The sequence below is a fragment of the Rhea americana genome, unplaced genomic scaffold, assembly GCF_003343005.1.
Source record: "Rhea americana isolate MKP2758 unplaced genomic scaffold, rheAme1 scaffold_21, whole genome shotgun sequence".
NCBI classification, from domain to species: Eukaryota; Metazoa; Chordata; class Aves; order Rheiformes; family Rheidae; genus Rhea; species Rhea americana.
Genome location: NW_028186258.1, coordinates 3,075,925 through 3,090,724, shown reverse-complemented (window position 1 = coordinate 3,090,724; position 14,800 = coordinate 3,075,925). Strand labels below are relative to the sequence as shown.

General features: G+C 36.5%; 1 protein-coding gene across 2 annotated transcripts in view; it reads left to right on the top strand.

The window, feature by feature from the left end:
• Positions 1-13,834, top strand: part of CA10 (carbonic anhydrase 10 (inactive)) — a 196,179-nt gene extending 182,345 nt beyond the window's left edge. For both annotated transcript variants that reach the window (XM_085304622.1, XM_085304621.1), the window contains 4 exons: positions 1,458-1,530; positions 9,006-9,160; positions 11,556-11,730; positions 12,578-13,834. In XM_085304622.1, the coding sequence (XP_085160748.1) occupies positions 1,458-1,530; positions 9,006-9,160; positions 11,556-11,730; positions 12,578-12,600 (426 nt within the window). In that variant the 3' untranslated portion in view covers positions 12,601-13,834. The remainder of the gene's footprint in view (positions 1-1,457; positions 1,531-9,005; positions 9,161-11,555; positions 11,731-12,577) is intronic.
• Positions 13,835-14,800: the final 966 nt, after the last annotated feature.

Genomic DNA, 14,800 nt, shown 5'->3' with positions numbered 1-14,800 from the left:
TGGAGCATGTTGCCCAGGACCGTGTCAAGATGGAGGCTCCACAACCTCTCTGGACAAGCAGCTCCAGTGCTCTGTTACCCCCACAGTAAAGAAGTTTTTCCTTATGCTCAGACAAAGCTTTCTGCATTTCCATTTGTGCCTGTTGCATGTCGTCCTGTTGCTGGGCACCACTAGGAAGAGTCCGGTCCTACCCCCTTCACACCCTCCCTTCAGATATTAATACATATTGATAAAATAACCCCTCAGTTTTCTCTTTTCCACACTGAATAATGAGCAACAAAATTTATTATCTGTCTCATCATCTTCCTTCCCCAGGCCTCTCCTACTCACATGAAAAGACATGTTTTACTTCAAATATCCAAACTAATTAGGAAAATTTAGAAGAATTAGAAGAATGATATATTCAATATTAAGATTGACAAAATGATTGATGGATAACAAATGATTTTCAAATCAAAAATATTTTAGTAAAGGTATAGTTAGGAAAAATTATACATTAAGAGCACTGGATCCATTTGTTACTAAGAAACATAGCAGATTCTGTTCCCAATATAACTATCAATCACTGATCTTCTGATTGCATGGATTCGGTCAGCATAACACCTCAAAAAAAAAAAAAAAGTGTTCTGCTTGCTCCCAGTGGAAAAAAAAAATGGGGGAAAGAACTGTTTTAATTTCAGAGGTTTCCATTCCACAAAATGGAAGCTGAATTGAATCATCCTGAAGGCTACCCAGCAAACAGAGCTGGATTATAGTTTATGCGATATCTCATTTACCTTTCCAAGTCTTAATTAAGCTTTTGAGAACTGTTCAAGTTTCAGAATAAACTGATTTTATTCTAGATAAATGCTGCATGTGTATTAACAGCAACCAGTGTCTGATAAAAAGAAACACATTGCAGAATAATAGAAAGAAATGAGTAAGATATTAGAAGGCTAGGTATAGAATTAACAAAATGTCTCCATAAAAAAAATGTAAAACTAATATTGTTGCTAATCAGTAGTGATTTTGCTACTTGCAGTGCAATAAAATATGTTGAAAATGCATCTATGACCCCCCACAAAAAATGATGCCTCTAAGTCTAAGTCTGTTCATCACTTTTCCCCATAATCCCCTAAACACTACAGGTGTGCCTGTCTTAATGCAGGCTGAATATTATACTTCTTTTTTAATCTTATTATTTCATTCCTGCAAGCAAAACAAAGAGAAGACAGATACAATTTGCAAGCTAAACAGTGTGCTGGAATTTCACCACTGAAAATACATTTCTCAATAAATAGAAAAAGAATAGAATACCATTTGTGAAAATCCTACTTAATTATATTAACCACCTGTATGCGTGCATGTGTGTAGGCATGCGTGCGTGCGCGTGTGTGTGTGTACACAGAACAGATACATTTTCCAGAAAGGAAATGTTTGTGTGATGATTTTGGCAATGAACATTTTCTCTTGTGTAGGTATCTGAATCATCAAATCCATTTCTAAATCGTATGCTTAACAGAGACACCATAACAAGAATAACCTATAAAAGTAAGTTTCTTTTCATTTACTATGGCTAATAGCTGTATGCTTTTAGTATCAAATAACAGATTTTGTGGCACTTTAATAAAAGGCACTTATAATGGGCAAAAATTTCAGAGCTTATATTGCCAGTAAACCTGCACAATAAATTTGGGGATTTGAAAAATTAGTAAGCGCATCAATTCATGCAATGAATTTTGAAGTTCAAAGCCTGTTTCACATTTGAACAAACAAAAATTAATGAAATTATATTTAACAAGTACATGTGCTGTACTTATACGGAATACTCAGGAGAAACTGCTTCGTATTAGTAGCTAAATTTACATGTGGAGCAGCCTGTATTATATCCTACTAAATTACATGAAGATGCTACATCATTATCTGTTTTACTATGCAACTGTGTATTTATTATTAATTAACCATTTCTTTTTATGCACAAAAATATGTCTATTCAACTATTGCTACATTTAATAGAAATTACATAAAGAGATCATAAATATAGCATGTGTATTTGTTGTACTCGCATTTGGAATGCTTTTAACTGACAATGGTCAAAAATTTCACTTTAGTATACTGAACGCATGGAAAACTGCAGTTTAAATGTCAGCTAAAATTAGAGTAATTTAGAGAAAGTCATGAAAAATACATAGACCTGGATGGATCAAATTAAACCTCTTCTCCTAAAAAATTATTCCCTTTGTCAACTATTCACTTGAATTCTAAGCAGCCATTAAACTAATAAAATAAGCTATACAAGAATTTAACTTTTCAAATAAGTATGGAGCAAACTGAAAAATTAAGGAAAATATCTGAAAACTCCACCTCCACTTGTTATTCTGTAAACAGTGTCTTAACATTTTTCAAGAATTTCATTAATTTTGCTTTTGTCTATGAAAAGTGGAAGGTGTTGTTCATGATAACTGGAATAACACTAGAAGAGAGGACTCTGGGATTTGGTCCCCAATTACATCAGTCTTTGCTCCAGTTTACCTCTCTGTAAATGACATACATTGTACCATGTACTCTAAAAGAACATAGTTAATTTGAAAACTTGGTATCCGAAAATCCAGAGATCTCAAAAAAGTCTATTTAATTTTAACAAAAATATCTGAACTTTAGGTTTCTGACTGAAAGTTTTGAAGAGGTTTCTGTATACACCTCCCTAAAGAATACAGTCTGATTTCTTTCTATGCACTACATACTAGAATTGTAAAAAGACAAATTATGGACTGGAAATCTTAAAAAGGCTTTAATTTCCTATGCAAACTCATGGCACAGAATTTTACCCACTGATTTGTAAACAAGAGAGTATTAAAAAGATTTTGAGTTGTGGACACACAGAATTTAAGCAATGGAGCCAATGCAACCACATTCTGAGCTGGTTGGTCCATTCCTTGTCCTCTCCTAAAAACGCACACCTTTCTTACATCGGTATTTCTCTAGCCTTGCTTTACAGTTACCTAATCTGTTTCTATTTTTGGTGAAATTAAGAGGCCTCTATTATGACAAAACTCTTTTCTCCAAGGCACTTATAGAAAGGAAGGTGACAGAGGCTTCTCCTCAAACATTTTTTCCACATTGCTCCCTCAGCGTGGAATGTTTTCTTTTCTGCATGGAAGAAGGAAGAGACTGGCCGCTGGGCCAGTTTTTAGACTGCTTACTCTTACTGCTTGCAAAAACACAGTAATGCTGCTCCTCTAAGAGCTTCCTGCCTACTGGTGCTGCTACAGCATCCTGGGGACACAGGAGATTATAGCTAAGGCTGTGTGTGTCTCTTATCAGGCTCTTTCACTCCCAAATCATGTATTCCTGGCTTCTCTCTGGGGACTAGACAAAAGATCCTTGACTGTACTGCTGCTTTTCCCACATACACACACAAAGATCTGTCAGGTCTCACACACTGAATGGGAGAAGCTCCAGTCTCATTTTTCCTATCGCAGCACCTATATCTCACTCATTTATATGAGTGTCACAGCTTTTCTGGTACTCCTTGGCCCCTCATGCTTCAATAGCTAGGCTGCAGAGCAAAGTTTAGGCAACTTGTGGTTGCTCAAAGCAGAGAAGAAATCATGGTTATGGAAATGCTGCTCCACAGGGCTGGAAGACAGGTAGCATCTCCCCTCATTGTGTGAGTAAGCACATAGCCATCAGATGTACCCCAGCAGGCACACATCTCCCCTCATTGTGTGAGTAAGCACATAACCATCAGATGTACCCCAGCAGGCACACATCTCCCCTGTAATACTACACAGCACAGCAGGTCTCCTGCCTGGCCATCAGAAAGTTGCAAGGTTTTCATTACAAAGAGCATGGTCCACCAAAGTAGAGTGTACCCAATACACAGCATTTTCTTTGTGCACTGCTTTGTGATGGTTTAGAACAGGGCACTCCTTCACCCTAGAGTTAACTGTTTTTTACAATCTTTAACTGACTGTTTTTTCTTTTCAGTTTTGCCTCTCTAGAAAGAAAGTGCAATTACAATCAAATTGAATTTGGTCATACTAAATGAAATTCAGCACTGAGATGAACACATAACACAGGTTTCAAAACCAATGATTACTGGAACTGTTTTAATTTTAAATCATTGCTGTTGCTAACTAGTGTATCTGTTAAAATGAAAACCTTGGTAGATGCAATGCACACAATATTCTGCAGTACATCGGTTACTTACTGTAGTAACAAGTATTGACTGGGAATTTTTTAGTGCAAATTGGGAATGCGAAAATGTTATTGAAAGTAATTTTGTAGTTGTCTTGCATGATGGATTATAGCATCATGGCTGAAAACTAATTTTACTTCTTGTATCACAAGGATTTCTATTCTGCCTTTAGCAGCTGGAGTTTTTTAGCTTGTGCTTCAGGGATTCACTCCTGAAGTCAATACTCAGCATGCTTCAGACAAAATGACCAGTCCCAGCATGCACCATAGGAGTGTGGGGTGAATGATAAGTGGAGAATTGGCTTAGGATCAGGACTGTTAGTAACACAACTCAAGTACTGGGCAACAAGTTGAAGAACAACAAGATTAAGAGCTATCTACACTGCAGCACGAAACTTGCAAGGACAAAATGCAATGAGAAGGGGGATATCTACTACTGAATATTAACAGTTACAATGAGGAAAGTATACCCAAGAAATTTTTAAGAACATTTTCAATGCTTATTTTATTTTGTTATCATAACACAAAGAATTCATTTTGAACTGGTAGAGAAAAGTGATCTTTTAAAGAGAGTCCAGGCAGAAGTTCTGTGAATATCTCTAAAGAAAAACTACTTTAATATTCCTCTTTTAGAAAGATAATTGATTAAATAAATTAGTTTTCTTTCACAACAGATATGCTACATTAGCTTTCAGTTTGGTCTCAAAAGAGGTCCAGGTGCTTGCCTACCACTAGAAAGAAATTCCCTGAGCTTCTCAAAATTCCATATAGAAATTTGGGCTTTCCAATCTTCATTAGAATACTGCCAGGCACTCAGCTGGGCCAAAGCTAGGTAAAATTTTGAGTTCTCTCAATCTTTAGCTATTTTATAGATAATGTACAAATGAATAGGGTATTCTAATTTTAACAGATTGTTCTGAAAAAGTTTAAGATTCAGATTTCTAGAAATAAAAGACTTCCAGTTTCTCAGGGCTCACATATCAGTGTTCTAGCCTAGATTGCCTGAGGAACTGAGCTCTTCTAGCTCCTGTCATAAGCAGTAATTTATAAATAAAGCAGCAGAGAAACTCTGAGTCAGGATTAAAAGCTGAGAATCTCTACATTTCTTACCCTGTGTTCTGTTCAGGCCTCACACTTTGGATTATGGTGTTATGAACTTCAAAACCCAATGGGGCTTCTTTCATTTATTAACATATTCCTGATGAACACTATTGTTTTAAAGACAACATGTAAAATCCGCTGTAAAAGTAGACCCCACAAAGCTGTTACAAATCTAGGGATAAAAGAATACGTTYTCCATAATTTGTTAAGAAGTCAAGGCCTTTATATAAGTGGATGTGAAAGCTAATAAAGTGTAATTTGTATACAGAAGAGTTCGCAAGTTCAGAAATCACCCCAAGGCACAAGCTGATCAAGATAAACAGAATGTGGGCCTCAGACACGAATGATGCTGAGAATACAGTAAAGTCTGGATGAGTTTATTAAAGGAAGTTTAGTATTGATTAGAGATGCAGAGGAACACACACATATGGTGATTTTGACCATTCTGAACCATATATCTGCAATAAAAAAGCACCGATAAAGACAACACATTGAAGCATTGCAGTCTATTATTAGTGCAAATCCACCATTTCTGTTATAGATCCAGAACAGGAAATCTCATCAAGATGTGGGGGGAAAGGAAGAATAGGGCTGCTCAGGGGAAAAACTGATGACAATCAAACACATAGTCTGTCACCTTTTCTCAGGTATATTGGAGATATCTGACTCCCCACAGGAATGCAACCCTTATACAGGCATGAATGAATACTGCCTTTACTTGGTTAAACTTTTATTTCATTATTTCTTTCACTCCTCTCTTTCCTTTTCTTGAGCTACACTGAAATGATGAAAATCTCCTCCTGTAGCTCTCCCATTAATCACAGCTGATGGATTTTGACACTCAGCACAATTCAGTGTGTCTCCATAAACATTCTTCAAACAACAAAGTAGATTTGCAACAAGCAATGAAGTCGATTTGGAGCAGCTCCACTGTTCAGTACTGGCGGGGCTTGGGGAAATGGGCAAAACTTTCAGCACACATTAGCCTAAATATCCACCTGGACAAAGAGCACTCATGACTGCAGAACGGTGGTTAAATACAATATCCACAAGACGTTTTGCAGGTCCCCAAAATGCAAACAGGGTAAGCTAGTAGTTGATCCAAAGCTCACTAAGACTAAGGGGAGTACTTCTGCTGATCTTCAGAGTACTGCCAAGCATCAGGCCTGCCTGCATGAGTAGGATGTCCCTATATACTGCTCCCATTCTGTTATACATCATATATATATATATGTACACATATGACCCCTGGAGCTCCACTGTATTCTCAAAATGACTAGACATTGTGAAGCCACAGACAAAGGTTAGTAGTCCACAACAAAATAATGAATTATATTCTCTGTTAAGGTAATAAGAGGCAACTCTAAAAACTCCATGGTTACCTGCACTAATACCTGCAGCAAATTTGTTTCTGTATCTTAATACCTAGTTGTATTGTTAATAATYTGTGCACTGTTCTGAGCACAAAAGTAGTCAGTTAGAATGTGGGACACAAAAAACCCATACCATCAATTTCCCTCATCTGCATTAATCTTTAGATAGCTTTCCATCTTTTAGTAGACATTTCAGGGCATATTCTACCTTGTTTAAATCATTTCAGTCCCACTGAAATCAATACAGATGTGACAAAGCAGATTTAGTCCTCAGAGTTTGAAACTATCTGTTTTGACTAACTCTACGCCATTTGGAGTTAACATACCACTCTCCATGTCATAAATAATGAACAGGATGTTCATGTGGGAAAGAGAAAGATGTGTGATGATTCATTGAAAACAGGCACTAGCTTGAAAAAAAAATGCATTCATTCTGTCTCATGTAATTCTAACAAAATTACTGTTGCACTGCAAATAATGCTTTTAATTAACAGGACACAGGTGTATTCAGCCATCTCTAGCTATTGAAATTTAACAGCATTTGGGTCTGTATTACTATAGCAATGGTTTTGCACTTTCACTCGGAAAATTTTTAGTTCAGAAACAGACTTTCTCTCCCAGCCTGTGGACCAGTAAAGGCTAAGCATGTTAATGAAGGTGACAGATTGTCGTCTGTGGGACAGTAACAGCACTGTCCCCTCTACCTGAGGACAATCACTGCGGACTTTACAGCCAGCGCATGTGGACTGCCCTCTGTCAAAATAAAAAAGTCCTCACATTTGCTTTGCCTGTGTACTCTGATTTTCTGTTGCCCAAGACAGCAGTTTGAAGTATGCAGAGTCCTTGAGTCCTTTTTTTCTTTCATTACATATGTGACATTCATTCATTATATAGTATGTGACAAGTATTTTGCTTGTCTAAGCCTTGCCCTTCAGCTATAATGTGTTAAATTAGAGTCAAAAGTTAATTTACTCTTTTCTTTTCTAGTTCTTACACACTTCCTTGATCATTCATATTTCTTTCTTTGGTTTCATTTATGATCATCATCTTTTCTTAATGGCCAAGGAATTGTCTTTTAGCTTTCCCCCCCCCCTTTTTTTTTAAAAAAAAGAAAATTGTTTAAACCCATAGTGAATGCTACATGAAAAACATCAAGAGAATTCAAGAGGAATGCTTAAGTTATCAGCATTGAATGTTGATAAATCATTGTTGAAAGATGTGCTTTCAACACTATTCTTTATTCTGAGCAGGAATCACCTATTTTCTTTGCAGTATCTTCCTTTTCTTCTGTTAAAATCAACATCAGTTTCCTCACATGTACTGAAAGGGGAAAACATGCTCAAATATGCACCATTCCCTGCCCACATTTTATCATTCACACTGCAAACAAATCATATGGAACACACTATAAGTGGATGAAAGCATACATAGAGATTTCACAATATTATTACTCCTAATCAGCTCAGATTTTTCTGAGATGCATACTGGTTGTGTAGCTTAGCGTGCTTAGACCTGAGTATTTCCTGTTAAGGAACTCCAACAATCTAAGATTCTGCAGAGAAATGTGAGCTGTTGCTTTAACAGCGCTGTCAAAAATACTATAGGGCCAGCATTACACACGGACAACAATTCACATAGCATAGGAAAGGCTGAACAACTTTGATGACTTTTAAAAGATATCATTATATTTTGGTACATGTCCACACACTGAATTCTGTTGCAGAGGGATACCTCATTAATTCTCAGAGGCTTGCAATAAAAGCAGGGACCCTAGTAAAATACTTTCCAGCTCACTTTTTCACTCAGATTTTAGCATTCTGAGTGAGCTTGCACTGCATCCACCCCCCTCTGTGCACATGAAAGGACAGCAAGCTTCATTGAACAGCTTTATTATCATGCATTGACCTTAACTTCCTCCCCTTGTGGTAGAAGGGCAATTAAGTTTTAACACTCGGCCTTCCCAAGGCTTTGTTGAGCAACAATTATTAATCATTCCAATACATGATAAGTTGGCATTCTCCAAAGTCCGCTGCGTTTAAATCAATAACTTCAAGTAGCTTTTAACTCCAGTTCTTAAATGAGATTCAGATTTTCACATGGGTGCTTGGGCTGAACTCCCACAGAAGCTGCACATGGGCATCTAAGAGTAGAATTTAAGCCAAGCAGGATTACTGAATTCATGTTACTTGCTCACATCCGAACTCCTGAAGCATTCAGAAATTTATGCACGTTACACTTTATATTTCTGTAAAACTGGCAATGATAATCTTCTAGAGTAACAACTGCATGTAAAAACATTTGTTCTGTGAAACTATTGCTTTATCTAAATTGTTTTCCTCCTCTATTCTCCAGATGATGCATACTTACTACAGGGGCTTAACATTGAGGAACTTTATCCAGAAACCTCTAGTTTCATTACATATGATGGGTCAATGACAATTCCACCCTGCTATGAAACAGCAAGCTGGATAATAATGAACAAACCTGTCTACATCACAAGGATGCAGGTAAAACCAAAAAGATCTACTAAATCCATTATGTGTACAAAAGACAAATATTTTAAACATATTTTTGTAGCTTTATAGGTGAAATTAGATTAAGCCCTTTACTGTATGGATCTCTGCTTACAATTCATACAGCTTATAGAAGTCCTCCAGAGTATTTCAGAAAAGTAAAAACACAACTATTTAAAGCTAAGTATCTACATACACACTTTGAAGTTGACCTTACTTTGACTGAGGGTTTGAACCAAATGATCCCCAAGTGTGTCCTCCAAACTATTCTATGATTCTATGAATGAATGTATGGGGATTCTAGAACAAATATGGCAGTGTTGTACAAAAGTAACTAAAGTTCAGAAGTGTAACTGGGATGGTTTAGGTTAGAAAAGAATAGGCAAATTGTTTCTGTTGTCTCTGTTTATGTACATGCTAGTTGCACGTTCTGTTGACAGAGATCAAATGTAAGGGGCCTGTTGGAAAAGCCTAGCCAAAGTTTTCTGGTATAGAATGAGAGAATAAATATTGCAAATATCTGCAGAAAAGTCAAAAGACAGAAGATTAATACACTGAGGCCTCCTATTAGAAAGAAGCAGGATAAATTATGCAAATGAGAACAGGGTTCATACTATAGTCAAAATTATGCTGCTGAGGAAACCCATCAGTGGAAAAGCCATGATGATTACATTTCTATATGACTCATTTGCATTCAATCCAATGCCTGATTTCAGAAAGCCACAAATTTAACATCAACTGCGCTCCTCCCTGGAGCTTCCATCAGCGAGTTGCCTACAGAGTTGTGAGCTGATCTAACCCAATTCTCTTGTGTACTAGAATCCCAAAGGAATACTTGAAACACCATCTGCCTGTCCCAAGTACACAGCAAAAGCAATCTGGCCTGAAAAATGCAACGAGGAATGATAAAACAACCCTCAATATTACTTTGGGATTTTAAATCATATTAACATTGTAAATAAGATGCCTTTAGAAAGCCTGAGAGATACTTTATCTTTTTGATGTTCCTTCTGTCCAATTCTGTCTAGATGCAGAGAATGCTCTTTACTTCTTTTCTAAATGGGCAGAGTAATTTAGGAGAATGACACAGCTGAGCGAGAATGGATGCATGCCATACATTCTAAACTTCTCACGCAAGCGACTCAAACATTTTGTACAAGAAACATTTTTTGTTACAACACTGACGTATAAAACAAGGATTAGAGTATTTCTATAGTGTATGCTAGTACCTATGGGGGTATAATCTCACGATACTTACTCCTTGCCATGCTTTACTAGTTAGTTACATCCTCTACTGTTAGTGCTGCAAATTGATTTCATGGAATACTTACTAATTATACATGTACTTAGACTGAAAAACTAATTCACAGTTCAAGTTTTCCCTGGAAGCTGTTAAAAGATCTTCATTATGCAAAACCCAACAACTGAATTTCCCAATTTAAGCATTATTTCAATTAACAACTAGAGGACAATATTAACTTACAGCCTCTTAAATGTTCAGATTGTATGTGGACATCTAAAGTACTTTCTTTTTACATTTTTAAACCAAAATATTTTGAGGGTTTTTGATTTATAGTTTGCATATATATATATATATATACGCATATATATAAAATATATTCAATTTCCTACACAAAGTTTGAAAGGTTTTGGTTGACCTGGACCACCTAACATGCTTTTAGCCAAAATATTTTATACAGTTCTATAGTCATTGAAAGAATCATTGCTGTCTGTTTGGTGGTTTGCAGCCAACCTCTGCTGGAAATCCTTGATGATCCAGTAATTCCTTCTTTGTTGATCTGTAAAATTGTTTCAAAGCAAGGCCTGAGTCTACTAGAAGAACAGTATAGATACAGCACAGACAGTATCAAGATAACCCTGTCCCTGGAGAGAGGATTTCCATTTTTAACACCATTTCATAACTTTCTKCAGCATGACTTTGTCAGTTATCCTTCTCATCCTGACTGGGCATACACTGTTCTTGAGCACTGTCAGTCAGAATTGTCTCTTCTCAACACGAAGCTGTACTAATAGCTACAAAACTTTTAGGGAATTATTTCTTCTCATTTATCAAGTTTGTTTTCTCTGCACTAGCTACTATTATCTGGATTCCACTTGTTTCCTGATCAGCCAAAGCTACCTCATACCATTTTTATTTACTCCACACAAAACTATTTATTTTTGTTTAAAAAGAAGCTTAGAAACAAGAGGACCACAGTAGGAATGGTTCCACTTTTAGATAAGGTGTCTCTTTCAGCCCACCTCCAACTTCAAATCATTCAAACTCCTTCTAACTTTCATTCATTACATAGTCTGTTAAATAGTTTTGTATGCTGTTTACTTATAGGAATGACCAGCACTAAAAATCTTTGTTTTGTATTTTGTGTAGATGCACTCTTTACGACTGCTAAGCCAGAATCAGCCATCACAGATATTTCTGAGCATGAGTGACAATTTCAGACCGGTCCAGCCTCTCAACAATCGATGTATTCGAACTAATATCAACTTTAGTTTACAAGGAAAAGATTGTCCAAACAACAGAGCACAGAAACTACAGTATAGAGGTATGTTCCACCTCCCAGATCATCATTTCTATGCCTACAGTGAGCTCTTCTCATTGAGAAACCCAAGTGCATAACAAAATACACAAATAAAAATAAACGAAACACTACATCTATGGAACTAATGGTATAAGTCAAGCATTGCATGTTTGAAATGGAGGAGGAAATTTGCCCTGAAGCATCCAGGAAAAATTATGAAAAAAATCAGCCTAGGATGTCTAATATTTTTATACAGTGGACAGGACAGGCCCTCAACTTTCCAGTCTCATTTTAAAGTCTTCTCACCTTACAAAGTATGTTTTGCTCTATCTTATCCAACCTGGAAAGAAAAAGGAGGATAAGCTAGTTTTGATAACGGCTGATCTCAAACAAAAGCATATATTTCATTTCGGAGGTGCACCACCATAGCAGCTGACCAAATTGGAAAGTTTGTATCATATAGTGGACACTAAGCAAATAGACCAACCCAGTCACCAAGTGGTAAAGTCTTACCGCAGCTGGGGGCTCTCAATTGAGCTGTAATRCGTCTTACACGTCTTTTAGCCTATGTACAGAGTTTTATTACATGTAATAATTGTGTAAAACTGCCTTCTTACCAATAACATTATGGTTACGAAAAAGTAGTGCTGAAGGGCATAAAAGAAAGCACATTTCAACAACAAGGCAGATGACTGAATTGCAATACTTCAAAGAAAGACACAGCCAGACCCTACGCTTTTCCTGGAAAAGGAGGAAATTGAGCCTCCCAGCTTTTTAAAGATATGTTAAATATAGTGTAAAATCTAGTCGGCTTTGCATTTGACATTTATTAAAGCATAATTATTTTTGTTTTGTTTCTCTTTTCTTTCAGTAAATGAATGGCTCCTCAAGTAAGTAAGACAGAGCAGGCAGAACTCATAACCTCAGTGGAATGCAACTACTGTGAATTGACATAATCTAGAATGCACCAACCTCATTCTCTCTTTGGGTTCACGACAGCATGTGCAAACAGGCTGTAAGAAATGAGCTGCCATGGTGGAAACTCAACTAAAAATTCATTCATATGATTGGTGGTAATAATAATTAAAAAAAAAAAAAAGTAAAAAGACAGTATTACAGTAAATGTGATTACAATTTTGATACAGTTTTCCTGAACTAATTTAGCTTCACAAAGAAAGACTTTTCAGCCTTTGTACATATGAAATTCTTCCTCTTTTCCCCCCTCCCTCAAATTAAAAAAAAAAGAAAGAAAAAAAGAAAAAAAAAAGGTGGCTCGGTACAGCTTCAAAGTGGAGTTGTGTTCTGTGTGCCAAGTAATCCTTCGAAAGCTCTCATTATTTCACTATCATTAATGGATACTGACAAGACAGAACAAGAAGATGGTAGAGGATACTTATTTCTAGGTTATGATCCTTCTGTTCATTTAATTAAAAAAAAAAAGGACAGACTTTGAGAGATAAGTATTGTAAATATATCACTGCAGAATATAAAGGAAATTGAAATATTTCCCTCTTTGTCACATATCTGTAGTAGGATTTGCCAGGATCAGAATTGATCCATTTTCTGTTTCTTGTTTTACAACAGGTCATGCATTGTGTTGGTTACTACTAACAACTCAATAAATGTGTTTAACAAATTCATTTAGTAAACTTGTTTTGGTTTATTTTTTCTTACTGAAATAATAAGCCGCTAGTACTTGCAGCTACATTATTTGTTTTATTCTTTTTTTGTTCCTTCTTATTTATTTGTTTGCAGCCAATTTAGGCAACTTAATGGCAATTGGGAATATAGTTAACTAAGCCAGTATAACATTAACTCCACTTTACGGTTCATCATTAATAAGAATCGGTCTTCAAAAGTAGAATGCACTTGAAACATATCTCAGTTTAAAATTGCTACTTTCCCTGTTGAATTCATTATTGAAATAATCAAATTCAACCTTGTAAAAATTTGTGGTGGAAAGGGATATATTTTCTTTACAGATAAAGCAGGAGCTGACCAAGTAAAAGCTACAGATAAAGCGGGAGCTGACCAAGTAAAAGCAAATGCCTTTTTTTTCTTGTTTATAATGGTCATTCACTGTGTTTGGTTACTGTCAAGAACTCAATAAATGTGTTTAACAAGTTCACGCAGCGTGTGTTTGACTTTCTTGCACATTAAGAAATCCTGAACTGTACATTTCTCTGCRGAGGGGGGAGACCTTATGCTAATCAGCTCTTAACACTCGCTTTACAACACGTCACAGCGAAAATAYTGAAGTTCACAGAAAAGATGAAACTAGAAAAGACCAAGTCTGAATTATGGATGGCTCATACCAAATTGAAAAATAAGCACTGCAGGAAGCTTGAGGGGACTGAAACACTGGGAAGAACTTCAGGCCCAAACTACGTTGCAAATGACCTAGCCTTAGCATGAGAAATACAATACTTCATCTTTTGCTAAAACAGTATAGGTAGTAAGTATTAAATTGGAAGCTGAGTGTATGTTGCAGATGGCAGTTTGGAAAGGTGGCAAAGCACCAGCTGGAGATTTTGTGACTTCATCTGCAACATGAATGGGGAAGACATCAGGAAAGTGCAAATGCACGTGATTTGGTGTTCAGAGGACTTCTAAAGTAAATACGTGTGTGTAGGGGGAACCTGGAAGGAACCAGCAGCTGTCAGCAATCCAGTTGCTCAACGGAAGGTGCAGAGAAACCACTGCTGATAGAGTAGAGGTTGGCCTAGAGGGGATGTGACACACTGATGGCACATTTGTAGCAGGGTTCCCACCTGGTGTCCTGGCACCAGATTCTGTTAGCATGTATGTGGTGCCTCATCTCCAACTTAATTCAGTTTGAACATTTCAGATGACTTTCACACAGTAGCCTCACACTGTGCAGTGATCTGGAAAAGTCACAATACAATCACAGAAATGCCACATTGAGTTACTATTACGCTGTAGATTAATATTGTCAAATTCTGCAGCTGAAATAAAGCAAGATTATCACTTTAGATTTATCTAGTTAATAAAAAATGAAGTATAACACAAGTCATAGGTATCTAATATTTTTGAGATGTTCTTTTCTTTCCTTTTTTTTTTTTTTTTTTTTTTT